A 26484-nucleotide genomic window follows, 5' to 3' on the forward strand; every position below is an offset into this window, starting at 1 on the left:
GGGACAGAAAGGAGGGGGGATGCTGGGGGCGGCCCTGGGCCCACTTGCCCCACCCTGCTTCTAGAAGGAGGGGTGGGGGGTCCCACAGTCCTCATCACGTCCCTCTTGGCTCCAGCCCCTCAGAATGCTGCCTGGGGGTGTCCTCGGTCAGCGGGCTCTGCTTCTCAGGGGCAGACTGCAAGCTTCCCCGGCCGACACTCTCCAGCGATGGGGGCGGGGTCAGCTTTGGAGGCAAATGGCGGGAGAGGTGGGGGTCCCTGACCCAGGTGTGAACCCCAGAGCACCTTTTCGGAGCTTCTCAGGGAGGGCGCTGATGGCCAGGGTCCCCTCTGGGAGCCGAGCCGTGGACACACTGCTCTGCTGCTGAGGGCAGAGGTCGCTTGGGCTCCCCGAGTGACCACCCGCTCTGATCACCTGCCCAGGACGGCGAGGTCATTGGCATCAACACGCTCAAGGTTGCGGCCGGCATCTCCTTTGCCATCCCCTCAGACCGCATCACGCGCTTCCTCACGGAGTTCCAGGACAAGCACGGCAAAGGTACGGAGCTCCCACGTGGAGGCCGGGAGGCTGTCCCAGGGCTGAGCCCACAGCCTCCAGCCGGGCCAGGAGATCCTGCGGTGCTGTGTGCCCACGCTCACTCCTGACCCAGTCCTGATGTCCTGAGACCCCCGCCCCGGGATACCTCAGCCTCTTTCAGGTCTTCCACTTCCTGGCCACGTTCACGCCTGCCCCTCCAGACTGGCCCCTCCGGCTGGGGATCATCAACCTCACCTCCCACCTCCAGGGGTTTGACCCCTGGGCTTCACTTGTCTGGGTTGCTCCGTAGTTGTCAGAACCCAGTGCTTCCTTCCCTGCATCCACCTCCCCATCTGCCCATCCACCCACCCATCCCTTCACCCACCAACACATCCATCCAACCACCCACCCACTCACCAACCCACCCACCCATCTGCCCATCCACCCACCTATCCCTTCACCCACCAACACACCCATCCCTTCACCCACCAACACACCCATCCATTCACCCACCAACACACCCATCCAACCACCCATCCCCCCATGCACCCATCCATTCTTCTACCCACCCACCCATCCGTGCACCCACTCATACATCCATTCATCCATCCATCCACTCATCCCTTCATCCATCTATCCTTCCTTTCTTCCTTCCTTTTCCTTCTTTCTTTCCTTCCATCCCTCCTTCCTTCTGTTCATCCATCCACCTATTCACCCTTCCTTCCTTCCACCCATCCACCTGCCCATCTGTGAGTCCTCCCTGTTTCAGCCTCTGGCCATGCAGGCTGCCGGGCAGTGTAGCCTCTACTCCGGGGGAGCAGAGCCCGAGGTCCTGATGCTTGGACATCACCCTCTTCTCGTCCTCCATCTCCTACCCCCGTCCACACAGGCATGTCCAGCCCACCCTGCCCGCTCCCAGGTGGCCACGAGCATCCACCTGGGAGAGGCCTTGACAAGGCCAGGTGACCGTCCCCTGTCCCTAGTGAGGACAGGCCAGCCGCTTTCCCAAAGTCGGTGGTCACGGCCACTCTCCAGAGGAGGGCCACGTTTCTGATCTCAGGACCTTTCCTGGCGGCCTCCACCTTCCCACCATTCTCTTCACCTGAGCAACTTCTCCTTCCGCCCATTTTGTCTCCCATGACCCCTCGTGGCCAGCGCGCAGACCTGACTCAGCCCTCCTGCTCACACCTTCACGTTGCTCCCTGTCTCCTCCCAGCCCCCTCGCCAGCAGTCCACTGAGGGCAGGGGCACTTCTTCACGCTTGCCCCATCCTCCACGCCCCCACCAGCCAAGTATACAGACTCCAGTACAGCCCAGACCAGGGCTAGGAGGACTGGTCCTCTGAAGAACCGCAGTTGAGGACCCCGTTTGGTTCATCCGTGTCCCTATGTGAAGACAGCCTGAAGCCAGGGCACAGCCGGTCTTCCCTAAAGAAGCTGAAGGCTTCTGTTGGCCAGGGGATCATCTCACCTCTTGAGCCCTTTTCTCCTTGGCTGCTAGGAAGCTCAGAACTTGATCCAGGGCTGCACCTTTGTACCACACTTGGTTTTTTCTCTAATAACCTAGTTTTCCAGTTTAATTTTCCTCTGCTCCAGGGGTGCCTTTGACTTTGGCCACCTTCCTGGAAATCAGTGGGGCTGTACTTGGCACAGATTGAGCTGTGGGGTGACTGTTTTGTTGGATATGGGGTGATAACATCCTCTTCTTTTTTCTCTCTTCCTCTGTTGTTGTGCAGGGACTGTCCCCATCCTTTGTTGTACGGGGACTGTCCCCTTCAGCACTGACCTCACCCCAGGCCCCAGGGAACACTCGTCCCCTGTCCCCAGAGCTGTCACCTCCCTGAGGACACGTGGACTAAGGAAAGAGCCCAACAAATTTTAGCTGAATGACTGAATTTATAATTTTAAAGCCTTCTGAAATTGACTGATGTTCACTTTTAGGGGTTTTTTTTGAAATAAAAATACCAATTCATCCAAACCCAGTTAATCTAAATTTCTTTAAGACTAACTGTCTTTTTATTATAGTGAGGGGATGTTAGTTAAGGTGCGTTTCTTGTTTCCATCTAGGGATTGGGGGGCAGAGGCCTCTGGGGGACTTTCAAGGTAAGAGTGGCCCCAGGAGTGTCTGGGGGTTCAGCCAGCCTTAGGACTAACGTGTACCCACAGCGGGTGATTGAGTTAGTGGGCTGGGCCATCCTAGGTGTCCGCCCAGAAGGTATGCAGATAGTACACAAACTTATGCCCAGGACTGAGGGGCAGAAAAACAGTGGTTCAGCTCAACTCCCTGAGTCATGTGTGACCCTGGACTAGTCCTGTCCTTCCTGGAAGCCTCAGAGAGTTGGAGAGGGAGGAAAGGGAAGAGGGCCAGTTATGCTTACACATAAGTCTAACCCTGACCACACTCGCCACTGTCATTCAACATGGTCTAGGAAGTCCTAGCCATAATAATTAAATGAAAAAAAAAAAAAGGAAAGAAAGAAGAGGAATCCAATGGCAGAGGAAAAAGGAAAACTGTCACTCTTTGTAGACGACATGGTACTCTATATAGAAAATGCTGAAGGCGACACCCAAAAACAAATAGAACCCGTCCGAAAACTCAGTTAAGTTGCAGGATACAACATTAATCTACAGAGTCCATTTCGGGGAGACAAGAGTCGATGCCGGAGACCAGTTAGGGGCCCACAACAGCCTTTCTGGCGGCCAGGCTCGGGGGTGGCAGCTGTGGGGTGAGGGCTGGTTGGGTCCGGGATCTGTTTTGCACTTGGAGCCAATAGGACCCGCTGGACCATGGGGTGTCGACTATACACCGACATGGCGAAGGCCTGAGCAAGGGGGAGTGAGGGGCATTTCCTGGGAGGGGGGCCCTGGGGCAAATCAGAGATCAGTCTTGATGCCGAGAAGTCCAGGTGTGTGCGTCACTCTCGTGTCTGCTTGTTTGTTGAAGTGAGAGTCAGTTCACGTGGAGTGCAGTTGACCATGTGAAAATGTACCCTTCGGTGCATTCCTCCTTCCCCGGAGACCATCCGCCCCCTTCAGGCAATCACTTCCCCTCCCCTCCTGCACTGTTGTTTTGTTACCGTCTTTGATGTACTTGCCTCACTTTGGATCAGCGTGGTTCTGTGACATGTTTAGAAAGAAACAGGGCACCCAGCCTCCCTCCAAGCCTTGCTTCCAGCATCGGACACGCATCACTTAGGTGATTTTCCAATAAGGACGGGAAGACGAAGGGTTGCAGTTATGATTCTGTTTCTGGAGAGCCCGCGAGTGGGCGGGGCCCGGTGCTCCCGGGTCGGTGGAGGGTCAGGGATCTCCTGCCCCAGGAGATCTAACAGGACAGCCGCTGGCCTCAGGTGACCCTGGGCTACGCTTCTCGAAGCCGCGGGTTTCTTCCTCTTTGGTAAGCATGACCTTGGGGCTGTGAGCGAAGCTGATCAGTGGCCAGTACTCATGTCGGGAGCAGGATGGAGGGCTGAGGCCTCAGGCCCCGGGCCCTACCCCTCTCCTCTGAGGACCTCATCCAGTCTTGTGGATTTAAGTGCCATCTAGAGAGTGACTCCCCCAAATTTACACACCTCCAGCCTGACTCTCTCCCCAAACCCTAGACTCAGATGTACAACTGCTTGTCACCCCCACACCCCCACAATCTGTGTGTCCCCATCACCATTCCCCTCCTCAGTTATGGCAGCTCCATCCTTCCAGATTTTCCCACCTGCATCCAATCCATCAGGCAGCCCCGCTGGCCCTACCTTGGGGATCTGTCCATCCCCTACTGCTCTCTTGCCATCTCCAGCTCCACCCCCCAAGCCAGCCACCAGGGACACTCATCTCCTCTCTGCTCCTCTGTCCCTGCCCTTGCCCCGCCCCCACCCCAGACTCTTCCCACTGCCAGAGGAGCTTCTTTCAAAATTTAAGGCAGACCGTGGTGTGTCTCTGTGCAAACCCTCTCCAGGCTCCACCTCACTGGGAGTAAAACCCCAAACCCAAAGCCCACCAGATTGATGGGGTCAGGGCTCCCACGTGCTCTGACCTCATCTCCCACAGGGTTCCACCATCTGGAACATCTATCAGTCTTCCTTGGTGAAATGTCTGTTTACATAATTTGCCCATTTTTAAAACTGGACTTGTTCGTGTTAAGTTATGAGAATTCTTTATGCATTCTGGATAGGATCCCTTTGTCAGATAAATGAATTGCAAATATCTTCTCCTGGTGGCTTGTCTTTTCATTCTCTTAAGAGCAGAAGTTTTGTAAATTTTGATGAAGTCTAATTTACCAATTTTTGTACATGGATTGTGAATCTAGTGTTATATCAAAGAGATCTTTGCTAACCAAAGGTCCAGGAAGATTTTCTCTTACATTTTCTCCCAAAAGTTTTACTTTGTGAGGTTTTAGACCTAGGACTATTATTTGCTTTGAATTAATTTTTTAAAATAGTGCCAAATATGAATCAAGTTATTTTTTCTTTTCTTGCTTTGGATATTCAGTTGTTCCAGCATAATTTGTTGAAAAGACTGCCCTTCTTTACTGAATCACCTTTGCGCCTTTGTCAAAAACAAAATGAGTATATTCTGTTCCACTTGTCTTTTTGTCCCTCTTTATACCAACATTACTGTCCTCTTGACTGTAGCTTTATGATGAGTCTTGAAGTCAGTCTTCCAACAGGTCTTCCTTTTCAAAGTTGCTTTGGTTCTTCTAAATCCTCTGCATTTCCATACAAATTTTAGAATCAGCTAGTCAATCCCTACTCCCCAAAAAAACCCTGCTGGTGTTTTGATTGGGATGTGCTGAATCTATAGATTGATTGGGGGAAAATTGTCATTTTACCTATATTAAATCTTCTGGCCCCTGAACAGAGATACCGCCTCACTATTTAAGTCTTCTTTGATTTCTCTCAGCAGAGTTTTCTAGTTTTCGGAGCACAGGTTTTACACATCTTTCATCAGATTTATTCCTAAGTATTTTGAAATTTTGATGCTATTCAAAATTATTCTCGTATATTTCAATGTCTGATTGTTTGTCACTAGAATATGCAAATAAAATTGATTTTTGTATGTTGATCATAAGAGATCCTGCAACTTTGACAACTCACTGATTAGTTCTTTTTGGTAGATTGCATCAGGTTTTCTAAATAGGTGATTATGCAGTCTGTGAATAAAGACAGTTTTACTTCTTTCCAATCTGAATGCTTTTTTTTTTATTGCCTGGCTAGACCCTTCTATAAAAATATTGAATAAAAGTAGTGAGAGTGGACATCCTTGCCTTATTAATGGTGTTAGGGAGAAATCTTCAGTTTTTCACCATTAAGTATGATGTTAACTAAAGGCTTTTCATAGATGTTCATTATCAGGTTGAAAAAGATCCCTTTTATTTGTAGTTGTTATTAGGAGTAGATGTGAGATTTTGTCAGATGCTTTTTCTGCATCTTTTGAGACACTAGTTTTCCTGTTTAGTCTGTTAATATGGTAAATTTCATTGGTTGGTTTTTAAATATTAAACCGTCCTTGCATTCCTGGAATAAACCTCACTTAGTCATGACGTATTATCCTTTTTATATATTGTTGGATTTGATTTGCTGAAAACATTTAAAGATTTTTTTCTCATATATCTTCATGAGGGATATTGGTCTAGTTTTCTTTTCTGGTTTTGGTACTGGGATAATGAGTTGAGAAGTTGTTTAGGAAAAAAAACAACTCTCTCTCAACGGTCTCTTCTGCTCTCAATTTTCTACTGCGATACTATTTCACTTCTGACACATCTGGTCAGCAGTGTGCAGGGTTTCCCCACGCCAAGCTGGGTGCCTTACAACTTAACTCAATTCTGACACCATCTACCTGGAGATAGCATCAGACCCCACAAGTTAAGGGCTCAGTCCTACAAGACTGCCCCCCTACCCTGCTTTCAGATGCCAATTGCACACCTGTGACTATAAGTCAGAATTGCCCATGACCCCCTTCTTGGGTTGGATCATTTGCTAGAGCAGGAAAACTGTTTACTCACTAGATTACCAATTTATTATGAAAGGATATGTCTGAGGAACAGACTGATGAAAGAGATGAATAGGGCAAGGTATGGGGGAGGGGTGCGGAGTCCATGCTCTCTGGGTGCACTGTTCTCCTTGCATCTCCACATATCACCAACCCAGCAGCTCTGCGAACCCATCTTTTTAGGGTTTTATGGAGGCTCCATGACATAGGCATAATTGAATAAATCATTGGCCATTGGCAATTGATTCAAACTCTAGCCCTTCTCCCCTCCCCAGATTCAAGGTAGGGAAGGCTGGGGCTGAAATTTCCAATCCTCTAATTACATGGTTGTTTCCTCTGGCAAGCAGCCCCCATCCTTAGGAGCTTTGCAAAAGTCACCTCATTAACATAAAGTCAAGTGTGATTGAAAGGGACTTGTTATGAATAACAGAAACCCATTTCACCTTTATTGTTCTGGAACTATTTCAGGAACTGAGAGCAAAAGATGCCCCCTGTGGCTCTAATCACTTTAGGAACTTACAGAAGTTTTAGGAGCTATGTGTTAGGAACTCTGGGCAAAGACCAAAATATATATATTTCTTATTATAAGTCACAATGTCACAGAAGTACCATTTTCCATTTTCTAGAGCCACTTGTGTAGAATTGATATGATATCTTCCTTAAACATTAGTTAGAATTCTCCTGTGAGACCGTCTGGGTCTGAAGTTTCTTTGTGGAAAGATTTTTAACTACAATCTCAATTTCTTTAATAGATATAGGGCTATTGAGGTTATCTATTTCTTCTTGAGTGAACTTTGGTAGTTTAGAAATTTCAAGAAATTTGTCCAGTTTACCTAAGTTGTCAAATTTATTGACATTGAGTTGTTCATATTAGTCTCTTATTATCCTCTTAATACATGTAGAATCTGTAGTGATGTCACCTCTCCCACTCCTGATATTGATGATTGTGTCTTTTCTCTTGTTTTCCTAATCAGTTTCCTGTCAATTTTATTGATCTCAAGGAATCAACTTTTGGTTTTCATTTATTTTCTCCACTATTTCTGTTTTCTATTTCTTTGATTTCTACTCTTTATTATTTCTTTTCTTCTGCCTGCATTAGATTTCATTTGATCTTCGTTTTCTAGTTTTTAAGGAGAAAGCTGACGTTATTGATTTGATATCTTTCTCTTTTTCTAATATTGGTACTTTAGTACTATTAATTTCCCTCTAAGTACCACTTTACCTACATCCCACAAAGTTTGGTACATTGTATTTTCATTTTTATTCAGTTTAAAATACTTTCTAATTTCCCTTTTGATTTATCTTTAAAGATGGGTTATTTAGAAATATATATTTGGTTTCTAAGTTATTGGGAATCTTGTAGATACCTTTCTATTTGTGATTTCTAGTTTAATTCCCTTGTGGCCAGAGAGCATATTTTTATGATATGACATTTTAAAAATGTACTGAAACTTGTTTATGGTTTAAAATATGTAAATGCTATTTCTGGGTCTAAGTCACAGGCTGGAGCAGCTGGGGGCAAAGAGGTACCATCTTAGCCTATTATGTGTATAGTGCTCCAACCAGAGGGCCTGCCACATGGTTAGAGCTCACTGGGTATTATCAATTAATATATTATTTATGGAGAAGGCAGGGGAAGGTGACGAGTTCAGACCAGAGTAAGGTGAGTTTGGGGAACCTGTGGGATGGAGGCTGGAGAGAAGAGCCCCACTGTCCACTGGGGTTTGGATGTGGGGCTTAGCAGGAGAGCAGATGTCAGAGCTGAGGTGGTTGGATGGTGCCTGAGAGGGGGAGGGTGGGCACGAAGCCACAAGATTAGAGCCAGGACGTCTCCCAGCTCCTCAAGAGCAGCCAAGTGGAGAGAGGTAACTCTAGGTGCCTGATCACAAGGGGGCTGGGCTGGTCCAAGCAGGGTGGCTCCTGCTGCCTTCTACTACTGGTGTAGGGGGTGGGGGAATTCTGCCCCTGCCTGGCTCCTCGGCGGGGACAGAGGCTTTCAAGGTGGCTCTAACCGAGTCCCGACATGCTTGGTTTCTAGACTGGAAGAAGCGCTTCATTGGCATACGGATGCGGACCATCACACCAAGGTGAGTGCTGAAGGACGCTGCCCCCTGCCACCCCTCCGTTCTCATCCCACACCTCGAGCTTCCTCCCAGACCCTGGCCCCGACATGCCCGGCCACCTGCAGGTGCTCCAGCAGACCAGACACACTCAGGCTTCTGAGCCTTTGCTCAGGCCAGTCCCTCTGCCTGGAATGCCTTTCCCTCGTTGCCTGATAGGTTCCTTTGGCTTCCGTAGGACTCCATTCAGGTGCCCCTCCTCCAGGAAGCCTCCCAGATTAGTTTTCTGTGGCTTCCATAACAAATTACCACAAACTCGGTGGCTTAAAACAATAGAAATTCATTCTCTCACAGTTCTGGAAGCCCACAGCCCAAAATCAAGGTGTCAGCAGGGCTGCACTCCCCCCGGACGCTCCAGGGTAGGATCCTTCCTTGTACCTCCCAGCTTCTGGTGGTTCCCGGTGTTTCTTGGATTGTAGTTGCATCACTGCAAGCTCTGCCTTTCTCATCGCATGGCGTCTGCTTCCTGTGTGTCTGTGTCCAATCTCCCTCTTATTTCTCTTATAAAGACACCAGCCATTGGATTAAGGGCCCACCCTAAGTCAGGCTGATCTCATCTAGAGATTCTTAACCAACCACATCTGCAAAGACCCTATTTCCAAACAAGGTCACGTTCTGAGGCCCTAGGTGGACATGAATTTTGAGGGTGGGAGGGACACTATTCTACCTCCCCAGGCTACTCAAGTGGGAGGAGGTGCCTCCTCTTCACTTGCAAAGCTGTGCTTCCCTCGCCAGCATCGCATTGGTCCCATGGTGTCAGAATTGCCCATCCTCAACCTTGACCATGAGCTCCTTGGCAGCAGGGACTGGGTCCTGCTCATCTGTCTGCTCCCCACCCCTCCCAGAACCCGGTCTACAGCAGAGTGAGTGCCTGGAAATACTAAGTGAGTGAAATAGAGAAGGGGGTGGGGAAGAGGAGGGAGAGGGAGGAAGGAAAGGAAGCTGAAGGGAAGAAAATGCAACGTCAAGTCCAAGGTTTGAAGAAGGATGAGGTCACTGCATTGGGGAGCTCTGGGAAGAGATAAGCTCACCTGACTGACCTTCCCACCCACTCATTCCTTAAAATGACCTTCTTCCTGTTTCAGCAACTGTTCACCTAGGGAATAAATCTGAAAGCAATTTGGAATCAAGACCAATATGCCAATTTATCTTCTAAAGGTGTGCTTTCTCTCTCCCTGTCATCCATCCATTCATCCATCGCACCATCCATCCAGTCTTCTGTCTCCCCACAGCATCATTCGCCCATTGTCTGTTCATCCTCCTCTACCTTTCCTCCCTCCCTCATCCTTCCTCCCCCCACCCTCCCATCTATCTGTCCGTCACCCTCCCCTCTTTACACTTCTAACCATCCACCTTCACCAAGGTTTCTCTTGAGGAGCCCATGTTGAGTAGGGGACACAGACAAGAATCAGTGACAACCCAGAGTGGTCAGTGGCAGGACGGGCCAATGTGGGAGCCCAGAGGAGATGCCTGGTGTGGCCTGGGTGGTGGAGAGAAGGAAGAGTCAGTTTAGAGGCTCAGAAGAAGTGCCTTAACAGTGGAACTGCCTTTTCAGTTTGGTGGAGGAACTAAAGGCCAGCAACCCAGACTTCCCGGCGGTCAGCAGTGGAATTTACGTGCAAGAGGTTGTCCCAAATTCACCTTCTCAGAGGTAGGCTCCACCAGAGGAAGCAGGGAGACTGGGCAGGTGGGTACAGGGCCTGGGCTGGGCTTCACTGATTTGCATGACCTTTAGCTTCCTGGCAGCATGACGCAATGTGGAGTGGCAGGTGGGATTCTGGCCAGTCGTCTAAGCCAGAGGCAGGCTGGAGAGGTGAAGGCCGTGCCCTTCCTTGGCCCAGAATGTCCTTTCCTTGGGTCTGGGGAGACAGAGTAGCAGAGGTCACCCCGAGCTGAGAACTGTGCGTCAGCCTGGCTCTCACCAGCACAGTGGACCAGCCTGGGTCTTTCTGGGCCAGTGTTCTCATCTACGAAATGGGCATGATTCAGCCCACTCTTCCTGTCCCGTGAGACATTGTCAAGATCAAATGAGATAAAGCCTCGTTTTCTTGGAAACCGTCAACTACTAGAGAAAAGTCGAATGTTGCAGCCCTGGGAGCTGAGGCGGGCAGTGCGGTGGGTGGGGTCTGACGCACTTGCACGGCTGACCTGTGCCCTAGACCAGCTCTGAGCAAGCGCCTGCCCCTCCTCTGCCTCAGGGCTCCATCTGTGCAGTGGGTGGGCTGCATCAGATCTTGCTTTTAACTGTAACGCTGGGAGCTGGAGATAGTCCACGCTGAGGTCTTGGGCTGCTGTAAAGGGTGAGGGCAGAGTGCAGAGTGGAGCCGGGCAGGTGGGCCCCCCAGCCCCTGTGGCCCCTTCAACCCATCAGGACCCCTCCTTTCTGTTTTGTGTGCTGGGCTGGAAGACGCGGACCCCTTGTGTCCTTCCGCCGTGAACACGGCACACGTGCTCAGCCCGCAGCCGACCTGCAGTAAAAATTGTTGAAATACCGATCCATGAAGCCAAAGAATAACCACCCCAACTCAAGCTCTTTACTCCGAGTTGCTGCACCCCACTGATTCAGCAGACAGCAGTCACCGAGAGCGGCCACATGCAGGGCACCCCGAGAGCCAGACAGGGGAACTCGGTGGTGATGGTGGCCGCTGCTGACCAAGGCTGCATGTGAGCTGTGCGCTCCACATGCATCATCTCAGTTACTCCTCACTGCAGCCTGGGACACGCAGGCTGCTGTTCTCGTCCCATTGCTCAGATGGGAAGACTAAGGCTTGGCAAAGTCACTCCTCCAAGGTCACACAGCCCACACGTGTGGATCTGGGTGCTATCACCCATGCATCTAACCACGGTGCCACCCTGCCCGCCCTCTGGGTGGAGGGGAAGGTCACGGCGAGTCAGGTGCAGAAATGGGGGGGCCAGCCCAGCTCACTCTGTCTCTGATGGGAAAGTCTTACGTTAGAATCAACCCCCTGGACCTCGTAATTTGCAAAGCATGTTCCCACATAGGGCTGTAGATGTGGAAACTGAGGCTCGAAGGGGCCGAGCACCTGGCCCAAGGCAGCCCAGCTAGGGAGGCTACAGCCAGAACGTGACCCCAGCCCTTCTGATGTAGAGAAGTAGACCGACAAAGCACTAGTCCGTTGTAGGACAGTGCTTTCTGTCTGGTGTGAGAGCCTTGTGGTCAGGGCCCCGTTCTTCCCTGTTGAAATGAATTTTCTTAACGTGCTGCTGTTAAAGCCCACTGTGCCCAGACCCGGGCCCGGGCCTCTCGGGGCGGTGCTGTGACCCTGTGTCTCTCCTGTTGGCAGAGGGGGCATCCAAGATGGCGACATCATCGTCAAGGTCAACGGGCGCCCTCTGGCCGACTCGAGCGAGCTGCAGGAGGCCGTCCTGACCGAGTCCCCCCTGCTGCTGCAGGTGCGGCGGGGGAACGATGACCTGCTCTTCAGCATTGTGCCCGAGGTGGTCCTGTGAGGGTGGGGCCACCTCCCTCCATCGCCGACCGGAGCCTGCAGCCGGGACAAGGGCCAGCAGACGGGTTCCGCCCAGAGCCGCTGCCTCCCATGGGGTCGGGACAAAGGACCGAGGTCGGTCCTCAGCAGAGCCAGAGGCCTCCTCGCGGCCGTCCAGGGCCAGAGCCACAGGCTGGGCTTGGCCAGGGGTCCGCATCTTAGCCTTCTGGGAGGATTGGCTCCAGCATCACGGTGCCCCTGGGGGCAGCCCAATGTCCCCCCCGCCCACCAAATGCTCCTGAGGGCCCTTCCAAGTTCCCAGATCTAGAAAACTCTTCCATTTCCCCGGAGGAAGTCCCACCCTCTCTCCCGCCTTCCTGCCTTTGCACCTGTCGATAGGATACCTCTCTGAAATGCCCGCTGCTCCTCCCCTCCCCTCACTGACCCTCACCTGTTCAGGTCTCAGCCCCCAGCCTCCTCCTCTCCCAGGTGCACCTCCCTGGCCTCCCACACCCAACAGCACCGTGCCCACCACGTTGAATGACCAGGGCTGTCTGCCCGGCCAATCTGCTCCCCTTGAGGAGTCAGGTGTGACGGGTCTGGCCCGGAGCCGGCGCCACGGGATGTCCCCTGGCCGTCCAGCCAAGCCCCGGGGCTTGGCGATGAGGCCCGCCTTCCCAGGCGCAAGAGAGGCTGGCAGGGAGCAGAGCGTGTCTGACCCCCGGGAAGGCCGCCCGTCCTCCGGGAGCGGACCCTGGGGTGGAGGGTGGAGGGCAGAGGGCGCTGGGACCTGCAGGGGGAGGGGAGGGGAGGACTGAGCCGGCTGCACCTCCCGGGCTGTTCTGTGCGGAGCGGGCCTCACAGCACCGCCCCGGAGCAGGCGACGTGCTCCCCTCTCCGCAGGGAGCCTGTTTCCAGGCGGCCCCGTGAGCGTCACTGTGCGGTCGGTCCCCCGTGTTGCTTGTACTGTACGTTTCTCTACTGTACGGGAATTAAAGTTTACAAGCGCACGGTCCTGTGCCGGCAGGGGCGCCTGGGGCAGCCCCCCCGCCGCTGTGCAGCTTCTCCCGACCCAGAGCTGACACACCGGTGGGCACGGAGACCCGGGGCCAACCGCCCGGAGCACCCAGGCATCCCCACGCCCCGGCCACCCCACCACTCAGCCCTGGCTCCCCACTTACTCCCAGCCCCCCGGTCCCCGGCAAGACCCCTCCCCTCCCCGTGCCGTGGCCTCTCCCCCCAGGCAGGAGGGTCCTGAGACCACCGACCTCCTGGCAGTCGGGTCCTGAGACCACCGACCTCCTGGCAGTCAGGTCCTGAGACCACCGACCTCCTGGCAGGAGGGTCCTGAGACCACTGACCTCCTGGCAGTCGGGTCCTGAGACCACCGACCTCCTGGCAGGAGGGTCCTGAGACCACCGACCTCCTGGCAGTCGGGTCCTGAGACCACCGACCTCCTGGCAGTCGGGCAGAGCCCTTGGAGAGGCGCCCGGCTGGCAGCGGCAAGCCCGCTGAGTGTGCAGTGTGTGCCCGGCCAGGCCGTGTGATAAAGGCTTCCCTGCATCTGTGCTGTGTCATCCTCACTGCAGACCACCCAGCAACAGGGAATGAGGCAGAACAGGAGGGACAAAGCTCGCTGCCCAGGGACACCGCGGGGGCTGCCCAGGGATGGCGGGAGCTGTGAACTTGCCCAGGGCCAGCTCCCAGGGTCACAAGTGGGGTTGTGAGGGTGAGGGGCGCCCATCAGGGCTGAGAGGGAGGGGTCCAGCCCTGTGTTCTGGGCCACCAGCCCGGAAGCATCAAGGTCCCTTGGTTCTAAACCTCACAGAGCGGCAGGGTCTGCCGCCAGCCGGCCTCTGTGTGACCGCGGCCACCTTCTGCCTCGGGGGTGGGGCGGGGGAGTGACCTCAGACTGCAGACTGCAAGTTTTTCCGAGCTCCGAGAGCCTGAGGCTCAATAGGTCCAGACTTAAATGACTCGCCACGGGGCGAATTTCAGGAGATGGTCTCAGACGGCCATGGTGGCAGCCGGAATCCTGCTCAGTACCTAGAAGGGCTCACAGGAGATGCGTGGAGACAGGCACGCGGGCGCTGGAGATGCTGAGTGTGGCCAGCTGGCTGGATGGGGGAAGGGAAATCGGACCAAAAAGCACTCAGCACCCACACGCAGAAAAGAACCAGAAACTGTCACAGGCGGCTTTTTAATGACGGCTCTGGGATCTGGTTCACTATCCCAGTTTTGCAATCCCAGGGCTCAGATGATCATGTGAACTGAGGACCCTTCTCAGTCCCCACCCCTGGGCTGTACCCAGGCCCTGCTGGGGAAAGAGGGGGCCGGGCATAGAGGAAGCCCTGCGAGGCACCTCCCAACCCCTACCAGGCCGTGGTCCCCACTGCCCGCCGGCCCGCCCGCCCCCTCCCGTCCCCCCTGCGCGGGACTCCCACAGTTACAGCGGTACCAGCATCCTCTGAAAGCGTCAGAGCACGGCCCCCGAGCCTGGTTCAGCCCACGCCGCGGGGCGGCCCCCCTCCCAGCCAGCCCCCATCCCTCCCCTCCCATCCAGAGTGGGCCACACCGTCCCCACAGAGCAGGCCCTGTGCCACCCCACCCCTCAACCTAGAACAGCCCGAACGTCCGAAGTCTGTCCGCCCTCTGAGGTCTCTGCTTTCACTCCCACCGGGCAGGCCCCCTGCTTTGCACACTCACAACGGCCCGCGCAGCGTGGTCCTTGCTCTCCATCGTCAGCTGCCCCGAGCGCATGCCCAGCGGCCACTTGGTCCCCCCTGAGAGTAAGGAGCCCGGGGCTGTGGAAGCGGCAGTCCAGGACACGGCCGCTGGCGTGTGGGCCTGGACTTGGGCAGAGGGTGAGCTGGAAGCAGGGCACTGAGAGTAGAGCCTCAGGCTTGACCAGGGCCAGGCATCTGAGAGGGATCTGGGGTCCAAGATCAAGGGGATCCACTCGGTTCCCAGCTGCCGAGGTCGCTGCTCCTGTGTGACGTGGCGTGGGGGGCTGCCCATAGGGCCGGCAATCCCACCGTGAAGTCCCCACCCTCACCGAGCCCTGCTCACCCCCAAGGCCCCAACTCTCCCTACCATCACGCTGCAGGTAGGGCTTCAGCATATGAATGTGGGGGACACAATCCGGTCCTTAGCACAGCAGTGGGGGTGGGGAAGGGAGAGAAGCCGACTGAGGCCTGCGGTGGTGAGCTGGTGGGCGCAGGCAACGGGGCGGACCCAGCTGGGACCCTCCAAAGAGCTGTGCAAAATGGAAAGTGGGGTGGTCGTCCACAGACCCCACCCTCCCTCATTCCAGGGGGCGGAGCTAGTGTCCGCTATGCCCGAAGGGAGTCCCCAGGCCAAAGGCAGAGGGACGCAGGCCCTGGAGGTAAGGCTGACAGCGAGCCCAGAACTGCTCTGACCTCAGAGGTGGGGCAACGTGGGGGACACCGACAGCCCCTCCTGCCCGAGACCTTGAGAGACAGACGTCGGGCGTGCCCAGCACTTGCCCAGCAGGTCCAGTCGGATCACGGGTTTGCCGTGCCCCAGACGGGTCGCCGGCTCCCTCTGGGCGTTTCAGGGAACCGTCTTCCCCTGAGGTGTGGAGCTGGGGTGGACCGGGCTCCCTGAGCATGGCCTCTGCGGGCAGCAACGGTGACCAATCCATCAGCATCCCCCCTGCTCCACCACCACCCAGAGACCCTCGGGTTTGGAGGGGAGGCAGGAAGCGGGCAGACGTGGGACGCAGCCCCGCTGCCCAGAAAGGGCGGGGTGAGACCCATCTGTCCCTAAAGCGGCTTTGCTGCAGTAAGTGCTGAATTAAATGTCACATAGGGCACTTCCCTGGCAGTCCAGCGGTTAGGACTCGGCGCTTTCACTCAGGTGGCCTGGTTCAGTCCCTGACCCGGGAACTAAGACCCTGCGAGCGGCATGGCAACGCCAAAAACAAGTGTCACTTCACATCCGCTTGCTCCCTGCCACCAGCCCCCGGGGTGACATCGCTCCCCTACCCTCCGTGACCTCAGGTTGTCCATGAGTGAAACGGGAGGTAGGAGGTGGGGCTCTCGGCTCAGGAGTCAGCTGGGCCTGGGCCGTGGTCTCGGCTCGGCCCCTCCCTGGCTGACCTCTGTCGGGGCCCTTGACTCTACGCTTCTGCATCCAGGGAGGCCTATGGATGCCACCTCCCGGGCGGAGGGACCCCTCGCCTGATGCTGGGGGCCGCCTGCTCGCCCGCCCCAGCCGGCCCTGCAGTGGTGGGCTCTGTGGCAGTCAAGGCCTCTGTCCGCCGCCAGCCACTCAGCCCTGACCGCCCCCCGCTGGGCAGAGCTGGCCTCTCCGCGGCTACTCTGGCTGCTCCTGGAGAAGAACAACTTTCTCAGAGCCTGCCAGCTGCCGCCCAAGCCGTGTGCAACCCCCAGGCTCCTGACGCAGCCCCTGGTGGCTGAGCTCACAGCCCACCCCCTACTCTGCGTCCCAGGAGCTGTAAACAAGGTGCTGAGAGGGTCAGAGCCCCGTGGGGAGGGGGACCCCCGCTTCCAGCCTCGGGGTCCCGCCCTAAACACCTGGAGTTTTGGAAGGATGGGACTGAAAGGGGCATCACAGCTTACCAAACAACCCATTGCACAGAGGCTGAGACTGAGGCCTAGAGAGGCGAAGGACCTGGGGTCACACATGAGCTGGGGGCTGGCCTGCAGGGGACAGGGCTGGGCCGGAGCAGACAGCTGTGGTCACAGCTGCAGCTGGACAAACATCCATCTGCCCGAGCACGTGGGACCGGGCCAGGGGCTCCCAGAGCCAGTGTTCCGGGGTAGGATCGCTGTGAGCAGCAGACCTGCAGGTCATGGCATCTTCCTCCCAGAGTTCCTCCGCGGCCCCCTCCGGGATTAGTGGATCCAGAACACAGTGACCAGAGATGCAACTTCTGGAATGGGTCAGAAACATGCGAGGGAAACAGCAGAGGACCTGGCACTGACACCCCAGCCTTGAGCCGTGCCTGGGGGAGACCAGGCTGGGGTCCACCTGCCAACACTGCCCAGCTCTGTGTCTCCATAGGGCGGGTCCCGCCTCCCGTCACCCCCTGCCCTGCACCGCAGGCGTGGACACTCGCCTCCCCGCCTCCCCGCCTCCCCGCCTCCCCGCAGCCCCCACGGCTGCCCGCCCCGCTCTTGCTGCATGTTTATCAGGTCTTTCGGGATCTGGCTCTGCTCTCATCTCCCTCCGCTCACTTTCCCCTGTCCCGCCTTTGTGCAAGCCGCTCCCTCTCCCTGGACGCTCTCCCAGGCTGCCCTGTGCCTGCTTCTTTCTACTGACCATCCCCTCCATGGTAGGCTGAAAAATGGTCCCACGGGTGTCCACGTCATACCCCCCGGAACCTGTCATGTCACCTCACGTGGCCAGAGGGACCTTGCAGCTGTCATCAGGTGCAGGATCCTGAGATGGGAGGTCACCCTGGATTCTCCGGCGGGGGGGCACGTGACCACAGCGTCCTGATAGAGCGAGGCAGGAGGGTCAGACAATGGATGCGAGGTTGGGGTGACATGAAGGGGCTGAAGACTGTGGGAGCCCCTGGAAGCTGGAAAAGATGGGGAAATGGGTTCTCCCCTGCAGCCCCCAGAGGAACCAGCCCTGCCCACACCTGGAATTCAGCAGTGACACTGACCCTGAGAACTGTGAGAGTAAGTTGCACTGTTTTAAGTCACTGCATTTATGGTGATTCGTGACAGCAGGAGCCTGAACCCTCTCTAAAGCCCATCCATCCTCTCTCCCCAGGAAGCCTGGCCGCACCAGGCCCCCAGGGAAGTCCCTGCTTCCCACATCCGGTCTGTCCCACTGTTCAGTTGTATACTGACCGCTTCCTTTCCCAGAAGGCCGGCTCCAGGAGTTTGTGAATTTCTCTGAAGTCCCAGCCACGCCCCCAGAGCCAGCCCTGTGCCTGCAGCAGAGCAGGTGCTCAGGGAAAACACTCCACTCAGGTGGGGCTCGTGAAACCGAGGTCCTCTTAGCTCTAACATTCTGGGGCCCGTGCCTGCCGCGTCACTGCAAGCCAGATCCCCAAGTTCCATATCAAGGAAGGCCAGATACCCAGGGGCGTGGAGACTCGGGGAGGGGAGGGGAAGGGCGATAGGGGAGGGCGGAGAATGACCCCAATTTCCTCATTGCCACGGATTTCTCTGAGCCCCGGGAACCAGCCTCCCTACACCCGCAGGTGTCCACTCTGATGGAGCAGACCATGTGCTGTCCTTTTACCCACCCGGAGTCACCAAGCTCCACCCGGGACCCGCTCCAGGCTCTGGGGACATCTCCAGCCAGGAGAGCCTCCTGGGGAAATGGACCGTCCTCCTCAATTTGGCCTCCATCCCGTTCCCTCCCCTCACTTCAAGGGAGACCCCCCCACTCTGGGGCCACCCCTCCAGGGCTCCTCAGACGTGGTGAGCCTCTCACCTCACCCCTCACCCCTCACCCACTGAGAGGGGCCCTCCTCCCTCCGGCTGCCCAAGTCCTCTCTGACGTCCGTCATCTCTACACACGGTGGTCACAAGCCACACGCTGTCCCACAAACGGCTGCCCTCTGTCTTCTCAGGTCCAGAGGCGAGGCCAGAGTCTGGCCCTTACCCACCTCTGCAGACCCTCCCAGACTCACAGCCCCGGCCCCTCCAAACCCAGGTAAACGGAACAAGATGTGACAGCACATGCGCTCACACTGCACACGTGACTATGCACACGGCCACATGTAAATATACACTCACAGGCACGTGTGCACACACAGCACACGTGAGTGTGCACAGGGCACACACGTGAATATACACACAGACATGTGCACGCACACACAGCACACACGCACGCGATCGCCACGCTCCCCATTGCACCTCTGTCGGCGTGCCGTGTCCTTGTGCACATTTCTTTTCATTCCACGTGTCAGGTTATACCCACTTTTCTTGAATTCAATGTCGTCTTCTTCTATCAATGTCTTTTTCGTTTTGGTTGAAATGTTTCTTCAAGTAAATGTTTTCTAAAAACGGCACAGTGGGTAAATGAAGAGTTGACATGCTTGAAACGTTTTTATTTTTTCAGAATCATTTTTCCTGTGAAATGTGACACATAGAGAAAAGGGCCCACGCCTACGGTGGAGTGTATCATCTGAAAACAAACCCACACCACCACCCCCCCTTGTCAAGAACAGAAGCCTGACAGCCCCCACACCGCCTGCAGTCCCTCCCACGATGCCCCCTCCTTCCCTCACTTTGTGGTCATAATTTCCTCCCTTTGCTTTAAAGTTTTATCACCTACGCCCGCATTGCTAAACACAAGTTGAGTTTCACGTGCATCTTACACTATTAAAAATGGGATCCCACGGTGGGTCCTCATTTGTGTGTTTCACCAAATATGGTGCTTGTGAGCCTCATCCACAGCGATTGTGGCTTTAGTTATTGATGTTCATCAGCACTGCAGAGCATCTGGCCCACGAGTACCTGTCTCCTGGTGACAGACACTTGGGCTGTTTCCAGCTCGGGGCTGTGCCCCAGCTCCTCCACAGAGCCGTGAGCATGCGTGTGTGTCTTCAGCGACTGGGCAAGCATTTCTTCTGGGTGCCTCTCTAGGAGTGAAACGGCTGGGTTATTGGGTGCATGTATATCCCATTTGGGTAGAAATATAAGCTTTTCGAAGTGGTTTTACTAACTTGCACTCCCCCCGCCCCCCGCGTGGACGAGAGTTCTCACTGCGCCACACCCTCACCAGCGCTTGATGTAGCCAGCCTTGAATGTGAGGCATTCTGTGGCCACGGAGCAGTAGCTCTTGATTTCAGTTTGCAAATCTGTGACTCCTGGGAGCCTGGGCAGCTCTGCAAACACTTGTTGGTCATTTAGATGTGCTCTCTGGTGCAGGACGTTTCACATCTTGCCCGTTACTCTCTAGAACAGCCTTTTTCTTACTGCTTGGTGGTTCTTTTATACACTGTAGAAATGAGCTCTTTTCAGGATTTTTGTGCTGAGAATACCTTCTCTGTCTCTGTAGCTTGCATTGCCACTCTTCAAACGGTATCCTTTGATGAACAGAAGGGTTTGTTTTAATAGCCCAATTTACCCATCTTTTCCTTCCTAGCCAATGTTTTTTATATCTGGCTTAGAAAGTATCTTTCTACCTCAGGATCCCTACCTTCCTGATAGCTTCCTGAAGCTTTATTATTTTACGGTTTACACTTAGATACATAATCCAGCTGGAACTGACTTTTATGTGTGGTGCAAAGGAGAGGTCAAGTCCCATCCTTTTCCATCTGAACATATGGAGATATCATTGTCCCATAAAAGGCAATTATTTCTCCCTTTGTCAGAGCCCAAGCTCCCATATATGCCTGGTCTGTTTTTGGACTCTTCTGTCCTATGGATCTTCCCCTCTATCCTTGTCCCAACACCATCCAGTCAAAATCACTTTAGTTTTATGATATATTTTATTATTGAGTACAGTAAAACCATCCACATTGTTCTTTTCCTTCAAGGGTGCTTAGCTGTCCTTGACTCTTTGTTTTTCTGCATATATTCTAGAATAAGTTTGTCAAGTTCCACCTCTTGTGAATTTCATTAGTATGGCACTGGATCTACAGATCAACTTTGAGAGAGGTGACATTTATAATATCCAGGCTTCTACTACGTGAACATGGGTATTCCCCCATTTATTTAAATTTCCATTAATTTCTCCAAAAATGTCATATAGTTGTCTGTGTAGATAGCTTACATTTGATGTTGTAAATAGTATCCTTCAAATTTTTTTTAAATTTTCTGACTATTGCTGATATATAGCCTTATTTTTATGATTTTTTTCTTATTTTTCAATAATTTTGTATACTGGTCTTATATCCAGCAACCTTGTTAATTCTAACAATATAGAGAGAGAGAGTATTTTGGATTTTCTACATACTCAATAATATCATCTATAAATAATGAGTTTTGTTTCTTCCTTTTCAATCTTAATAAATTTTACTTGTTTTTCTTGCCTTGTTGCACTGGCTAAAACCGCTAGTTCAATGTTATGTAGAAAAACTGATAATGGACATCTTAATCTTGTTTCTGATCTCAAAAGAAGAGATTTCCACATTTCACCATTAAAAATAATGTTTCCTGTAAGTTTTTTATACTAGCCTTTATCAGCTTAAGAAAGTTTCCTTTTATTGCTAGTTTGCAATAATAATAAAAACTATGAATATTGAATTTTAACAAAAGCCTTTTCTGCTTCTACTAAAATGATTAAATGATTTCCTCCTTTGCTCTGTTACTGTACTGAAATACCTTGATTTTAAAATGCTATACCAACCTTGCACTACTGGACAAAATCTTATTATGGTGTAATATCCTTTTTTAATATTTTGCTGGCATTTTGTTTGAGTTTTCTGTGTTCATTAGTAGTTGGTCTATAATTTTCCTTTTTCCAGGTGTTCACTTTGGAGTTTTCTATCACGATTATTCTGACCTCATAAAATGACTTGGGCAGTGTTTAATCTTTTTCTGTTCTCTGCAAAAATTTTTATAAGATTGACATTATTTCTCTCTTAAATGGTGATAGAATTTTCTGGTAATGACATCTATTCTTGGAGTTTTCTCCAAGAACCTTCTTGGGAAGGTCTGAACTATGGATTCAACCTCTTTAGTGTAACAGGGACAATTCAAATTTCCCATTTCTTCTTATGTCAGCTTAGGCAAGTTGTGTTTCTCTGGGAATGTGTTTATTTCATCTAAATTTTGCAAGTATTGACAAAATTGTTCATAATTTCCTCTTTTTATTTCTTTAATGGCCTCTGTTTCTCGCATTATGTCCCATTTTCATTCTTGACATCACCATTTGTGCTTTCCCCTCTTTTTATCCTGATTAGTCTTATCGGGGGTAATACATTTTATTACTCTTTAAAGAAGATTTGACTTTGTCGACCCTTTCCATTGTATATTTGTTTTCTATTTCATTGATGCACAGACGTGTCTCAGTGTCCAGCCCAGAGTGGACACCCAGACCTGCTGTGCCCCAACTCCTTGTTCAGAAGATGAACCATTTCCAAACAGACCCAGCTCTGTTCTCAACTCCCCTTGGCTCACAGCTTTCCCAGGGCTCCTGCCCCAAAGCTGGCATACCTTTGGGCTGGGATGGATATGTCTGAGTCTCTGGGGGTCAAGCTTAGGCGCAGCTGATTCCCCGCCACCTGCAACCTGCTCACACACGTGGACAGCATGCCATCCCGAGCCTCCTCTCTGCCACCCAGGCCCCCCTCTCCATCAGCCAGGGCTGAGCTTTGAGCAAATCTCCTGACAGAAGACTATGCATGTGAAGAGCTCAGGGACCCAGGGCCGCACCAGCCAGGGGCCAACAAGGCCCTGTGTATATGCTTACGTTCACTGAAATAAAACTATGAAGACCACCAATCTGTTAGATGATCTGTCATGACCCAGATCACAGGGTACTGAGAGGCAGGGAGTCTGTGAATCAGTGTACTGAGGGGCAGGGAGTCCTGGGCGCCTGCTTTCCCTTCAGTCTGGACCTGCTCTGTTGGCCCCACAGAGAGCAAGAAGCATGCCTCTCTGTGTTCACTCCTCCCGGCCTTCTGACCCAGCATCCTCACTCCTGCCTTCAGGCCCACCTGGATTCCTGAGACACTGAGCAACTCCACTGCTCGACATGCTGTGGGCTCATCCATCCCACAGTCACCCAGGGTCGCGGCATCCCCGCCGGGCTGTGCCGCTTCCTGCACCCGGTCCTCCTCCCGCACCTGGCTCCCTTCCATGGTTCCAAGTCCGGCTCACCTGCGCGTTCTCAGCCTCTTTGAGGCCCCAGGACTTCTTTGCAAACCCTCTATTCTTCCCAGCCATCGTCTTTACCTTTATCTTCTATCCCCACCTGGGACCTCTTTTTCTGCTTGTTCTAAATAGGAACGACAGACTTGTCAGATAACAGATGTCATTGTCACTGAGCGGCAGGTGTGCAGGAAAAAACACCATATCCTGGAATTCTCTGAAAAGAAGAGTTGGCAGGAGGTGAGGGTTGGAGGCACACCAAGGTCGAAGCATTTACACACGAGGTGTCTGAGGCCAGGTCCCCCAGATGTTGACCCTGAGCCATGGATTCAGGCGTAGGTGACCCCCAGAAGCCCTGCAGGGAGTGGGGAGTTGGGACAGGGAGGCAAAGGGAGCCAAGAAGCTGGTGACTTCAGAGGCACCTGGGGCGTGATCCTGCTGGGGGAGAAGGGAGAAGGGGAGGAGGAAGGGGAGGAGGGGGAGGAGACAGAGGCTCCTGTCTGAGCCTCCATTTTCTCATCTATGAAATGGGACAGCAATGTATCCATCTCATGGGGTGGTTATGTGGCTTGAGAGAGGATTCAGGTGAAGTATTAGTACAGCACCAGCCCGTGGTGAGAATGCAATGAATAACTAGGGGCTATTATGATTTCTGTGTTCCTGAGACGGTCCAAAACTCCCAGTTCCCACATCCAGCGGCTTTCTAACTCAGGGAAGCCATGATAACGATAAACGACATCGAGCACACTCCTTTAGCAAGAAGGATCCACTGTCTGCCTGAGGTCTGCCTGTTCCCGCATGCCTGACACCGAGATCTGCCCCAGGAAGAAGTGCCTTTTTATGAGGTTAACTGCAACATGTTTCTGCAAGCATTTTTATACTGTATTTGGGTAGGAAGCATCGATGTGTCCGGGTCATCCAAGGGCGGGGCTGTCTGGATCTGTCCGCTGAAGGCGAAGCCTTGGCCAGCAGGCCATGACATCCACAGATAGAGCCATTTTCTATTTTGGTGTCGCAGAGTGGGCTGCTCGTGGACAGGATCCAAGTTGGCCACTATCTTGACAATGTGTTTGCGTTTAGAGCTGAAATGGGTCTAAAAGTAGGTCTGGGAGAGATGGCTGCTGAGGCCGGCATTCTGAGTGTCCAGTGGCAGGTTTGGGGGCTCAGGATGGAGCCCCGGCTGAGAATGTGAGCAGGGCAAATACAAGACCCTGCCGGCTGGCCTCCCCAAGCTGCCATCTGAGCACGCCTCCCCTTCTCTCCAGGGCCAAAGGCCACCTCCTCCAGGAAGCCTTCCCGACCCCTCAGCTGAGGTGGCTTTCTTGTTCCTCCCCTGTGGTCAGTTTACCAGCCTGTCTCCTCCATGAGACTGTGAGCTCCTTGAGGCAGGGCTGCTGCTTCTTTGCCTTTCTATCACTTGGCCTAGATGCTTAGTGAAAGCTCTGAATCAAGCCCACATGAATTTTCATCTTGTCTCTGAGTCCCCAGCTCTGTGACCTTAGGCACAGGCTCTCCCTCTCTGGGCCTCAGTTTCTGCACCTGGGAGGCAGAACAGCAATCCCTCCTCATAGGGATTGGTTGTTGAGGCTCAGAATATCCAGGCACCCCCTTCCTTGGTGCCCTTGCACTCTTACACCTGCAGGAGCAGCTCTTTCACCTGGAGCAATAGGGACATGGAACTCATGCTGGGAATGATAATGGTGTACACTTAGAGACGGTTCATTAGGAATAAATGGGATAAATCAGGTAAAATAAAATTAATACTGTGCCTGAGACTTAGTAGGTGTCCCCAAGTATTAGGAGCCATCATCATGATCACCATCACCACCATCATCATCACCATCACCATCATCTTCCCCATCATCATCACCATCACCATTAGCATCACCATCATCACCATCACCACCATCATTATCACCACCATCACCATCATCATCACCATCACCACCATCATCACCATCATCACCATTAGCATCACCATCATCATCACCATCACCACCGTCATCATCATCATCATCATCATCACCATCATCATCATCACCTCTATCATCATCACCATCATCATCACCACCATCATCATCATCACCATCATCATCACCACCATCATCATCACCACCATCATCATCATCATCACCACCATCATCACCAGCACCATCATCATCACCATCATCATCACCACCATCATCATCACCACCATCATCATCATCACCAGCATCATCACCACCATCATCATCACCATCATCATCACCACCACCATCATCATCATCATCACCATCATCATCACCACCATCATCACCATCACCATCATCATCACCATCCTCATCACCATCACCATTAGCATCACCATCATCATCATAATCATCATCACCACTATCACCACCATCATCACCATCATGACCACCATCATGACCACCATCACCATCATCACCACCATCATCATCACTATCACCATTAGCATCACCATCATCGTCACCACCATCATCATCACCATCATCATCACCATTAGCATCACCATCATCATAATCATCATCACCATCGTCACCATCAATCACCATCATCACCATCACCACCACAGTCATCATTGTCACCATCATCATCATCACTACCATCATTATCACCATCATCACCATCACTACCATCATCATCACCACTATCCCATCATCAGCATCACTATTGTGATCACCATCTTCTTCAGTATTTCTCAAGAAGAATCCTCTTGCAAACTATATGAGAGAAATATTGACTACTGAAGATTTCGTGGAGAACAAGGGAGGGAAGGTACATCACAGCCTCACAGCAAACAACTTAAAAATGTCTGCAAACTACAATAGGGTTGCTTCCCCTGGAACCCCAGTCCTCACTGGAGGACCGCCTTCCACTCTGACCCCGCTCCACCTGCTCTCTGCACGCTCCCCCTTCCCCTCCCTGGTCTCCCCAACGAGCAGCAAATCCCCTGCCCTGGTTTGCAGAGTATCCTCCCAGCAGGCAGGCTGGCCATGAGGCATTCCCTGACTCAAGTACATCTATGGTGGCTTCCACACACTTGTTCCACGGTGTTAATGAACATGCACCCAGCCCCGTGCTAAGTGTTCAGGGCACAGCATCTCATCCAGTCTTTCCAGAAGAAACTACAGCTCAGAGATGCCAGAGGACACACACTCAGGGCACAGCTGTAGGTGGTGGTTCCCACAGGAGCACTGCCCAGCCGGGTCAGCTGTTATGTCATCTGTGCCATTAGTTCAGTGGAACTAATGTAGGGCCTGGAACTGGCTGAGTGGGCCTCAGTTTCCTCACCTGTAAAATGGGGATAATAATACCTGTCCTTGTGGTTTGGGAAGGACGGACACAGGCAGGTGGAGAAGGCGTCCACGAGGCTCCTCTGAGGAAAGTGGGCCCAGCAGGTTTTTCTGTGAAACTCCGAGGACGGTCACGGCTGGTCTCAGCCACACAGTTCAGCGGGCAGGCCCAGAAGTGTCCAAGACAAACCCTGCCCACTGGGCGAGCTGCCCACATACAGAGAGGGACGCCTGATGCAGGCAGAGCCCCTTGTTTCGGGGGACAAATGCTCTGGCCCCAGAGGAGCCCACCTGTGGATTAAGGTGCCGCCTGCACAGCTGCTTCTCTGACCCCCCTTGAAGCAGGAACAGCT

The 26484-nt window shown here is 53.0% G+C and overlaps 1 protein-coding gene across 3 annotated transcripts in view; it reads left to right on the forward strand.

Annotated features, from left to right (window-relative positions):
- Positions 1-13619, forward strand: part of HTRA3 (HtrA serine peptidase 3) — a 33447-nt gene extending 19828 nt beyond the window's left edge. For 2 of the 3 annotated variants that reach the window (XM_057547474.1, XM_007172310.2), the window contains 4 exons: positions 423-537; positions 8536-8584; positions 10173-10268; positions 11923-13619. In XM_057547474.1, the coding sequence (XP_057403457.1) occupies positions 423-537; positions 8536-8584; positions 10173-10268; positions 11923-12088 (426 nt within the window). In that variant the 3' untranslated portion in view covers positions 12089-13619. Of the gene's footprint in view, positions 1-422; positions 538-1732; positions 2488-8535; positions 8585-10172; positions 10269-11922 lie in introns of those variants that run through there. The other variant, XM_057547475.1, reaches the window with a different exon arrangement.
- Positions 13620-26484: the final 12865 nt, after the last annotated feature.

This window comes from Balaenoptera acutorostrata, chromosome 5 (genome assembly GCF_949987535.1).
Source record: "Balaenoptera acutorostrata chromosome 5, mBalAcu1.1, whole genome shotgun sequence".
Classification (NCBI taxonomy): domain Eukaryota; kingdom Metazoa; phylum Chordata; class Mammalia; order Artiodactyla; family Balaenopteridae; genus Balaenoptera; species Balaenoptera acutorostrata.